At 33.6% G+C, this 11,612-nt stretch overlaps 2 protein-coding genes across 3 annotated transcripts; one reads left to right on the top strand and one right to left on the bottom strand.

The window, feature by feature from the left end:
- Positions 1-530: 530 nt before the first annotated feature.
- Positions 531-5,147, top strand: LOC125811434 (uncharacterized). 2 transcript variants are annotated; one of them, XM_049490930.1, is made up of 7 exons: positions 531-1,028; positions 1,411-1,519; positions 1,631-1,723; positions 1,843-2,529; positions 2,950-3,310; positions 3,738-3,819; positions 4,892-5,145. In XM_049490930.1, the coding sequence occupies exons 1-7, from the start codon at positions 831-833 to the stop codon at positions 5,096-5,098; spliced, it is 1,737 nt and encodes a 578-aa protein (XP_049346887.1). In that variant the 5' UTR covers positions 531-830; the 3' UTR covers positions 5,099-5,145. The 2 variants fall into 2 exon arrangements, with proteins under 2 accessions (XP_049346887.1, XP_049346878.1); XM_049490921.1 differs by having other exon boundaries at positions 711-1,028; positions 1,408-1,519; positions 4,892-5,147.
- A 907-nt stretch (positions 5,148-6,054) lies between these two features.
- Positions 6,055-8,833, bottom strand: LOC125811521 (triacylglycerol lipase OBL1-like). Its single transcript, XM_049491030.1, has 5 exons — positions 8,506-8,833; positions 7,741-7,934; positions 7,589-7,622; positions 6,619-7,229; positions 6,055-6,496 (listed from the first exon to the last, which is right to left on the bottom strand). The coding sequence occupies exons 1-5, from the start codon at positions 8,813-8,815 to the stop codon at positions 6,218-6,220; spliced, it is 1,428 nt and encodes a 475-aa protein (XP_049346987.1). The 5' UTR covers positions 8,816-8,833; the 3' UTR covers positions 6,055-6,217.
- Positions 8,834-11,612: the final 2,779 nt, after the last annotated feature.

Genomic DNA, 11,612 nt, shown 5'->3' on the forward strand with positions numbered 1-11,612 from the left:
ACTTAAAAATATATTCCGTATTTGATATTTACACTAAATTAATAAATTTATTAGAGTTACTTGAAATAGTTAAGTAAATATTTAAATATATATAAAATTTAATATTTATATAACTCACCGCGTTAAATCAATTGCAAACACCACCTTATGTTCAAATAATATAGAGACTGTTTTACTGTAGTTGATTGAATTTAACTTAAGACTTTGCTAAATGACCTTATTAGATTGAATGTTTTCAGTCAAATAGACGAAAAGACTAAAAGGCATCGGTCATAGAAAGACGCGAATCCCAGTCTTAATCGTGCGAATGATAACCTAACATAATCATTAACTTACTATATTCCCTTCAATTAACCAAAAATAAATAAGTTCTTTTGTCCTTTCTACTGAGATTCCATTGCTATAAACTTACATACATATAATTCATATCTAAGTTGGTGTAACAAGTGATATGTGATTTAAAATTAATTTGTGAGTTATTATATAGAAACGATTTAATTAATGTGCATCCAAAAAGAATAGCGATTTGAATATTTGTGGGGTCCGAAAAGGAATTTTGTTTTACATACATGCATCATCTTTGCTAAACTGATGACCAACACGCCATTTATAATCTATAGCAGTAACAGTAAACCATCTTTATAGTACATACACTTTCTATAATATTTATGGGTTACCGTTTTTATGTAACTTTGTGAAGTCAGTATACTACCTTCTCTATTGTGTCGGTTTACTACTACATTTTTGGTGCGACGGCGACGGCGACGGCGACGGAGATTGAGATTCCGGTGTGATGACGGAGAAGTCGAAGTTGTGAAAGCAATCGAACAATGCCAGAGCTAGGGTTTCAGGATTCGAGATCGGGGTTAGGATTTAGTAGAAGTGTGCGTGATGTTAGTCCGGACTCTGTTATTTACACCGGCGATTCCAATTTCAGTATTTTCTCCTCTGCTTCCGGCAGCGTTGACCGGTGCTCATTCGCTTCCGATGCTCATGATCAGGATTCCTCTGTTTCTGATGTTTCTCAAGTATTACTTCAGCTCCGTTTTACTTCCTTTTTTTACTTTTCACAGTCTCTGTTTGGTTGGGTTCTCAGCTTTTACGTGTATTTTCTGCTATTCCTGTTCGGTGCAATATTAAAGTGAAGACAAATTTAAGCTTAGTACACGCGTTAGAGAAAGCTATTCAGATCTCATCATGCATCATCTCACAACATAACCTATGAAGTTGAGAGAAAATGCTTTTAAGAAGAAAGAACAACAATTCTCTGTACTGGAAATTAGAAAAAATTAACAAGCATTGGCTATAGTTCTTTGTTGTGTGGAAAATTGGTGATGTAGTGGGTTACTAACTCTACTTTTTGGAGTTTGTCCACTTCGAAGACTCTGATTTTTTTTTTTATTGAAGCAGCATTTGGCAGGGCATGAATGCCGTGAAGCTTCGGGTGGTACAGTTACAGATCCAAACAAAACCATGGTACACAGAAATAGTCACCTTAGCAGAAAGGAAAAAGCAAAAGGTACTCTCTTGACTCTTTTTTTCAACTCTTTCAGCTGGCTTCCTACAAAAGCCTCATTAAATTAGATTCTTCAGCATTTCATGTGATAGTCACACATTCACTGTCTTCCAGTTCAAAAGGCAGAGAAGAACAGCGAGATTGAGACAGAGGATGAAATTCTGTCTTTAGATTCCGCAAGGAACTCCTTTTCTCAAGCTCTTAAAGGTACACTGCAGACTCAAGCTTTTCAAAGCACAAAGCAATTCACCTCACATTGAGGGTAATCAATTTTTTTTGTTTTTTCCTTTTGTGGGTTTTTTGGTTTGCAAAATTCATTGGAATAGAATGTCAAGACCGGAGATTTGGGTCGGGATCTTTACTGAAGAAATCAGATAGGCGAAGACCTGCTTCATTAGATCTAAACAATGCTGTGATTAACACCTGCCACTCTTCTTCTCCGCGTTTTGGAGTCATGAAGAAAACCCCTATTACGACTAGCCGAGTTGGAACATTTCCGAGTCCAAGAACGCCAAATTATCGCCATTCCAGTGTTGGGGTTCAAAAAGGCTGGAGTTCAGAGCGTGTGCCACTGCATTCATCTGCTAATAGGAGGCAGGTCAATACTGCTTTGCTGCCCTATAATAATGGAAGGATATTACCTTCCAAATGGGAGGATGCAGAGAGGTGGATTTTTAGCCCGGTCTCAGGAGATAGTTCTGTTAAAACTTCATTACAGCAGCCACAGAGGCGGCCTAAATCCAAAAGTGGCCCTCTTGGTCCTCCTGGTCAAGCTTACTATTCAATGTATTCTCCTGCACCACCTGTTTTTAAGGGAGGAAATGGTGGTAATCTCTTAGCCAATTCCCCCTTTTCAACAGGAGTGATGACAACTGATGGTTTGTCAATTAGATGTGGAGGCAACCTAGGCAGTGGAAACTTCCATGCGCTCGCAGAACCATGCATGGCAAGGTCAGTTAGTGTACATGGATGCTCTGAACTGGTCTGTTTATCAACCTTGCCAATGTCCCAAGGTACGGATTTATATTCCCAGTTGATTGGTTGCTTGATTAATCTAACTAAGAAGTTGCACATCGATTTGCATTGCAGCATCATAATAGTTAAATGTAGCATAGTTTTAGACAGTAATTCCTTGAAGAAAGAAGAAATATGCAAGAAGATTACAAATAGAGCCCACTGGTTAATTGGTCGCAATACTTGATTGTTTCTTTGGAAGATTGAGATCTATATATCCACTATTGAGATCGCAATACTTATTTGTTACTGCCTATTGTCAATTTGGACATTTCCCCTACATTGAAAACGATATACACATCTTTAAGGTCATCTGTGCCACCCTTTGAATCCTCATAACTGTCGGTCGTGTAATATATGAAGAAATGATGACCGTGCCTTCCGATTTTGTTTAACTTTCTTGTAAATCTGATCTGTAGATGAGAGTGGGGATGATATTCAAGATGAAGCCAATGTTGTGTCACGAGTTATATCGAGGAGGGATATGGCCACTCAAATGAGCCCCGAGTCAAGCCCTTCCTCATCTCCTATAAGACAGTCATCCTTCTCTCCTTCAACTCCATCTATTCTACCACTTGTAGAATTGCAGAGTGTTCCTTCATCTAAAGCAGAAATGAGAGATGTTCCAATTGATGAGCGGGTTACAGTGACCAGATGGTCAAAGAAACAGAAAGCTCGAATTCCTGGTAGGAGCATGGAACTTGATGACTGGAAAAGGAAAGCTATGGAAATCCGCTCTTCAGGTTGGGATGTTTCAGATACATCAACAAGTATTTCAAAGTAAGTGATGCTATTTTATTTGTCAGCTTGTAAGTAAATTATTTTGAAGCATTGTCAATTAGTGTAGTTTGATGGTAGTCTAAGGTGATTGGAAGTATTTCAAATAGAAAAGGAAAAACTGATAAATCTTTTGTAGAAGATGCAAACACAAGGGAAGGGAAAACATCCAGCTGACTGTTGGATCCTTTCCTTGTGTTGTTCTGGTCATTTGCATTGTTCTCCTAAAATATTGGTTTACATGTACATTACCTTGATTGTTTTTCTGATCTCAAGTTGATTATGATCATTAAAAATCTCAATATGCGGTACAGTTCGGGAAAGGATAGATCACATTCATGCTCTTTAACCTCTCTCTCTCCAAGTATCAAAATGCATTTGTTTCTCAATTCATGCTATTAATTGTCTCTGCTCTCTTCTGAAATATTAGGATTAAGAGGGAAGAAGCTAGAATCACTGCATGGGAGAACCTGCAAAAGGCAAAAGCAGAGGCAGCAATGAGGAAACTGGAGGTTGGTCTTTAATCACATACTTCCACCATGCATTCATTCGTTTCTAAAGCTTTTTTATGTTGCTCATAAGCTTATTTGACTCATCAATTATATGGCTTCAATTGAGTGTATTGCACCTGAATCCAAAAACCTGTTGATTATGATTTCAATTAACAACAACTTGTCAAAGTAGTTTTCTGAATTGGAAAAGGCTGCTTACGTTGAAGTGGTAACCATCTAGTAACTTCCACCAGTGCTTGTAAGATTTGGTTTATCTTAAAGTCAAACACCCTCTGTCAAGACGTCTGGCCTAGTGAACTAGGCGTGTATAACAAAGGAAGGTTTTTGTTGTTGACAGGGGATTAGAATTTAGAATGTAGGGTCTTCAAGTTTTTAATTGGCTGACCTTTTGATATTCTTTGCTCACTGAACTTTCATGTTATTCCAGATAAAATACAACATGAAAGATGAGCGGTGGATTCTAAATCTGATATAATTATGTTAGGCATTGAAATTTTTTGGGAGGTGGGGGTTGAAGATTATATGCATTCTTACTTATCTGTCATTTTCTCATATATAATGGTTGACCTTAGTGACGTGGGAATCTTACAAGATTCTGAAGGGGATGAGAGAAGATATGTCGTTAATTTGGTATATGATATGCTATTTGGCCTAATTGTATAGAAATATCACATGTATCTAGGCATTTTCTTGTGCTAGAATCCATGGATGATTTGTTTAGATCAGGTCCTGAATCTTTCCAAAAAATGTACTAACTGCGGGTGATTTCTTCTCTCCCACGTCTACATGATAAGCTTAAATTGTCTTTGAAGGAAAAAAGGTTTTAATGGATAATTCCCTTATACTTGAAATTTTTATGGCATAATTATCAAGATATGTTCTCTCATTAGTGGATGCTACAATCTGTTGGTAGTTTTCTTACTCCATGTAATAAGGAAGGAAGATTTATCGTTCACATTTCACAATTATATAGAGAACAAAAGAATGAATAGAACTTGCATATACAGTAATAGAATGAAAGCTTTTTCTGTTTGCAAATTGAAGACATGCTATCTGTATAAATATAATGCAGATGAAACTGGAGAAAAAGAGATCGTCATCCATGGATAAGATTATGAACAAACTTAGATCGGCACAGAAGAAGGCCCATGAAATGAGAAGTTCAATGTTAGCCAACCAATCACATGAAGTAACAAGATCCTCCAGCAAGGCCTTATCTTTCCGTCAGACACGCCAAATAGGGTCTCTGAGTGGCTGCTTTACATGCCATGCATTTTGATGTTACAACCACCCTCTATATATCAGTGGTATTCTCCTACCTTAACATAGGTATCCTTGCACAAGTTTTAAATCTGGTATTGAATGATTAAATCCTTTCTTTCCTGATGAACTTTTCTGCATTTTGGTAGTGAGTGGGTCAGATCATGTAATTCTGGTAATAAGTGGCAGTGATTTGAAGATGGTATTTTTCAAGACATGCTTTCTGGAAATCCGTGCTATAGGGTAATCGAATTCCCCCATGAACGATGATATCTGCTGACTGAATAATTTAATTAAGTCAGAGGCATGAACAGAATGGATGTTGAATAGTGTGAAGTGCAACTCAAGTTCCATCTTGATGCTCCCATTACAAGGATTATTTTTCTTTCTTCTTCAAGCACCTACATCTTCAACCAAATTCTCTTTGCTCTGTAAGATTCTAAAAACATCTCCTTTGATTTGTATGTATGTAATGAATTTATCAATAATCCACGAGTTCTTTTGAATTTGTTATTGCTTTATGCATCCAACGCCCAAATGACAAATGCTAGCTTATGGGTTGGAAATGTAATTTCCTTAACCTTACCCCACAATCACCGAAGAACATCATAAAAGTCAAAAAAAGTATATATGTGGCACTATGGCCTAAGCATTTGCAACAACAACATATCCCATGTAATTGTACAAGTGGGGTTTGGGGAGTGTATGTGCAGTAGAGAGGTTGTTTCTGAAAGACCTTCGACTCAAAAGAAAAGGTTCACATTTGCAATGTGAATCAAAAGTTGAACTGCTTACAAGTTTTTAAGCAGGCAGTGGGAACTATGCTAGATAATAACTTATGGCACGACAATTGGATTAAAATCTGAAGCCCCTAAAGGAACATCATCTACAGATTTGATCCACAAGTTAAGATATATGTCAGTTTGGCCTGATACTACCAACTACCATTCAGTTCCAAACAACGTAACAATGGGGTTGGTTATATGAATCCTCATTGATCATATTACACAATACAAACTCATCTCAAGCCAATACGATACAAAATAATAATAAAATATTCAAAACTGTAGAGTTTATTTTACAATAGCTTGGGATAATTTTATTCTTCTCACTTCAAAATGACTCCAAATCTTGAAAATCAATCGTCTTTATGACGATCTTGATGAGCTGATTTTGGAAGGTGAAGTATTGATCCCAATCGAGTTAGATTAACATAATCTATAGTAGCATGAGCTGATAACCCTGGAATCACCAACCCTACCATCCTAAACATTGTCTGGAACCAGTCTTCTCTGTAATGACTGCCTTTTGTCCAAGGGAGGATAAACCCCCTAATAAACTCATATACTGCAATCAGTAACATGGGAAAAAACCACAGCACAGAGAAGTAGTTCTTGTTTGGTTCTTCCTCCACCACCTGCATAAGGTAAATAATTAATCTTTGCTAGTGAGGGGTTACAAGTACCAGGTGGAACAATCAAGGTGAGTGCAAACTGACTCTGTAATAAAGGTGTAATCCAAATTTATGAGAAACTTTACCTTGCCATTATAGAAGCTGTTATAGTAGAGACATGATCCAAAATGTTTGAAGAAGGTTGTGTCATCATATGGCAACCTAGGAACCATGTCATTTGAATAAACATGTCTATAATACTTAACATCATACTTATTGAACTTATCCTTCATGAAGTTCCCAAATTGTGGATCCCCAACTCTAGGTTGTCCAAATGTGTAAACTCCTTCTAATCTATCCAACAACCATTCCTCTTCATGCAAAGTCAATATAGCTGCAAATAAAATTGCTAATGCTCCTCCTAAACTATGTCCTGTCAATATAAATTTTGCCTTCTCATTTTTGCTCAGTATCATTTTCAGTTCTTTTCTAATTTGATAATATGCAAATAGTTTTTGGTCTGGGCTTTCATCAATTTCTTTGGGCCATCCTTTGTTCTTTTGTAAGCCCAATGCTTTCATAAATCCAGCATGTAGCTTACCTACACCTTCAAGCTCATACCATGAAAGGTCCACATCTGTGATCCAGTGGTCTGCATTGTATGGGATGGTCCCTCTAAATGCCACCACAACTAGGTTTGAATCTTCAACTTTGTCTTGGAACATAATGGCTTGTGTGGTGTTTACTTCCTGGTAAGCTGCATATCGACACAATATCGAGTATAAATCATGAATCGTGATGAACCTGATTTTGATATAACGATAAGAAATGAACCTTTGGTTTAAGTCATCTCCAAAATCTAGCTAATGAGGTGAGGATGTAACAAGATCATGTAAAGAGAAAAAATAACAGCCCTATCACTTATTGATTATTTTTGTCTTTAAAATTATGATAATATAAAGTACTTCAGAAAGCAAGATATGGGGTCCTTGTAAATCTTCAAAATATCTTTTTAGGAAGTTTCCTCAATGAAAAACGTTTGATACTCATAATTAAAAATAATAAAAAGATCTTAGAAATCTGGTTAAATATTAAGAAAGAAAGCTCTGAACTTACCATTCCAAAAGCTGTAAAAGTTTATGAAGTCCATCTGCAAAACAAAAATAAAATTTATAAACTCATTTATCTTTCGAAATTATGAATTAATATTCCAAAAGTTTAGTATATAATATATGTATATCGACTAGCAATTATAAATAATATATTACCTGCCAATTATGTGTGATAACTTTCTTGGTGAAGGCTTCATTTTCATAGGATAATTTAGCAGCCATAATAGCTAGTGAAGGACCATTGTAGTTGTCACCCACATTTTTAGTCTTGTCTAAGTCAACCCTCCAATCAAGTTGTCCGATCATCGACATAAAATTCTCCGATTTCATATCCGGTCTTATTACCTCTCCTGCAACGAATCAATAATTATATAACTAAAAGTTTTCCTTAAATACAAGTCAATAAACATGTTCTTCATTTTCTCACTTTATTAATTTATTTGCTTATTCAAGATTTAGTTCAAGTCATATCACAATTTTTTTTCAAGAAAATAGAAAAACAACAATTGTGCCTCAATCCCAAATAAATTGATCGAGTCAACTATATGAACCCTAATTGTTAGTATTGCTCTTTACAGTGTGAAAATTGATCGAGTCAACTATATGAACCCTAATTGTTAGTTTTACATGAGCTTGCTCATATTGCTGATCTCAAAATCAAATAAAAATTTCGTTGTAGATTAATAATCATAAAATTAACCAATAAGAACATCCATAGAAAATTCGCCTTCTTTTAGTAGTGAATTTTAGATGAATCCTCAAACAACAACAATAACATACTCAGTAAAATCCCACAAAGTAGGATCTAAGCAAGATAGAGTATACAAACATACAGATACTGTTTCCGAAAGACTTTCGACTTACTCAAGCAAATGAAATACAAAAAGAAGCAAAACATAATGAAAACTAGATCAAAGTTACCTAGGATTATGTTGAAGAAAAGCTTGAGAAGACCACCATTACATGAAGGATAATTCAATAAGAGCTCAACTTTAGAACCTATAATGTTCATTGGCTTTCTCACAGAAAGTAAGAATCTCTGCATAGAGACAGAAACAAAAACGATCCATCGTCGTTGAATACCTCGTATCTTGTCTGTTCCTTCAGGGGCATCCAAAAAATTCTTTTTTTCTAATTCACATGAATAAAATATCCTAAATAAATCATAACAACTAGCTTCTTCTGCCTTCAATTCCAAATAATTTTTACAGAATTCTTTGTTGCAACCCATGGAGTAGTACTTAATCAATGTCAAAAAACTTTATTTAATTCTTAATATATAGTAAGCTCACACTAAGCATATGACATATTTTATTGTTGATTTTCGTGTCCGATATTTGTATACGGGTCCGATTAAATTAAGATTCATGTATTGCAGGATCCAATTTCTGAGGGTGCGCTCCTAGTAGGATTTTTTTTTTCCATTCACAAGTGTTCGAACTTGAAATCTCTAGATAAGGGTGGGGGATCATGAACCATCCCACCATAACCTGTATTTTATTATCTCTCCGTTTCAATTTGTTTGACCTATTTTAACTTGACACAGAGTTTATCAAAATAAAAAAAGACTTTTGAATCTTGTATTCTTAAATTAAAAATATGTGAAATCTATCTAAATTCCTTTTAATCTTGTGGTTTTAAAGATGACGTGTGAAAAATTAAAATTAAAGAGTTGATAAAAAGAACAAACAATAATAATTTTTATGTTTGCTATATGTGAAAGTTGCTCAAAGAAAAAAGTTCAATTATTAATAATTATTACTTTAATTCAATAATTAGTAGTTTAGTACCCATAATATGTGCCTGTCAAATATTTTTATCTGGAAAAGGTATATCTCGTGTTACTTAGAAAATTCATTTTTTTTTAAAAAGAAAATCAAACAATTATAGAGGGAAATCAACTGTTCTTCAATTTGTCAATATTATTCTTATTCGTTAATTTATCATTTCTTAAGAAAAATTCTATTCACTAATTAACCAAACACCAAAAGAAGTTATTTTTTTCATGATAATTATATTTTAAGAAACCATCTAATTCTCACACGGCACGACTCATTCACCAATTAACCAAACATAAAAATAATAATTAAAAAATGGCTAAAAAGATGTATATTATTAAGAAAATCGTGTAGATCATCTCACATAGTACAACTCGAGCTGTTTCAGATTGACAATCTTGTTTGTTTGTTGGATGGCAAAAAATATTAAATATTTATTCGCACATGGTGTTTATATTATAATATAAATTTATAGTAATTTAATAATTTAAATAAAGGTGACAATGTATGTTAATTAATAATAATGATTAAATGATAAAAGATTATGTAGGTTATATGTTAGAGAAAAATATTGAAATCACTTCTAAATTTGGTGTGAATTATTAATCTTATTTTTGAATTATTGATAGTTTTAAAAACACTCTTTAACTTTATTAATTGCACTTAATATACCCCGATCTTGTAACATGAGTGATATACACCTCTAAATTCTAGCCAAGTTTAGAGTGTTTTCAACATTTCTCTCGACTTTTTATTAAGAGTCTCATGTTCCTACAAGAGTTTGAGACTACTTGCTTTGTCATGTGGCAAATTGAGGGTATATCTAAGTTTCGTTAGTTAAGTATAAAATATTTTTAAGACGGTCAATAGTTTGAATACGAAACTAATTATTTCCACTAAGTTCAGAGATTAATACTAATTATTTATATTTGGTTGAGCCACCGTTTGAGAATACTTTTGAAAATTTTGTAACATTAAAATATGACACGTTTTAATTGAGACTTTATATGAAGCGGTAAGTTTTCTGAATTAGAAAAGATAAAGAGGTTAATTGATAATCTATTTTTATTTGATTGAAAAATTATTTCGATTAATCATCGATTTAAAAGAAATGATATAAAAATTAATAGAAAAAAATTGAGATAGTGCTCTCCACGTCTTTTAACTACTTTACCAAAAAAATGATGTTGAGATAGTGCTTGCTTTATGCTAGTTGTTTGGTTCATTCTTTAGATTGATTTATTTATTTTAAAAAGTGTTTTTTGAAAAAAATTATATTCGAGAATCGACTTATGGATTAGCCTGATCATTCGTACCGTATAATAAAAGCACAAAACGTTCTATTTGAAAAAAAGTTTAAATTGTTCAGATAAGAGATAACACAAACAACGACTATATAACGATTGGAATAGGTGAGCATTATGAAAGCAGTTACTACTTAATACTAACCTATCCTATAAATTCTCCTACCTCCGTATAATAAAAGCACAAAACGTTCTATTTGAAAAAAGTTTAAATTGTTCAGATAAGAGATAACACAAACAACGACTATATAACGATTGGAATAGGTGAGCATTATGAAAGCAATTACTACTTAATACTAACCTATCCTATAAATTCTCCTACCTCCGTATAATAAAAGCACAAAACATTCTATTTGAAAAAAGTTTAAATTGTTCAGATAAGAGATAATACAAACAACGACTATATAACGATTGGAATAGGTGAGCATTATGAAAGCAGTTACTACTTAATACTAACCTATCCTATAAATTCTCCTACTTCCTTACTATTGTATTTACTTATTTAATCTCACCTAATTATATAACCATAACTTTATATTTATTTTTGGTCAATTTCGTTGTTCATCGTCAATATTTTTCGGAGATCTTTATTTATTATATGAACTAGGAGAATTGAAAAAATTTAAATATATATGTTCCATTTAGTGAGCTCAAATGAAGCCCATTTTCGAAATTGAACATTTTGATATGGGTTTAGTGGACTCCACAACTAAATAAGCCCATCTTATATCATATATTGGGCTTAATTTCTTCCGGGATTCTATACCACGATTCACTTAATTTTCTCATTTTTCTTTGTGAAAATGGATTATGTTAATTGTTAAACACAACATATTTAAACAAATTAAATAAAAGGATCGATTAAAAAGTTAATAATTTTTTATTGATTTGGTATAGTGGTGGCAAAATTTTCCCACAAAAATATGACTTGTCCAATCCGATTAAC

The sequence above is a fragment of the Solanum verrucosum genome, unplaced genomic scaffold, assembly GCF_900185275.1.
Source record: "Solanum verrucosum unplaced genomic scaffold, falcon-dt-bn FXZP01000235.1, whole genome shotgun sequence".
In the NCBI taxonomy this organism is placed as follows: Eukaryota; Viridiplantae; Streptophyta; class Magnoliopsida; order Solanales; family Solanaceae; genus Solanum; species Solanum verrucosum.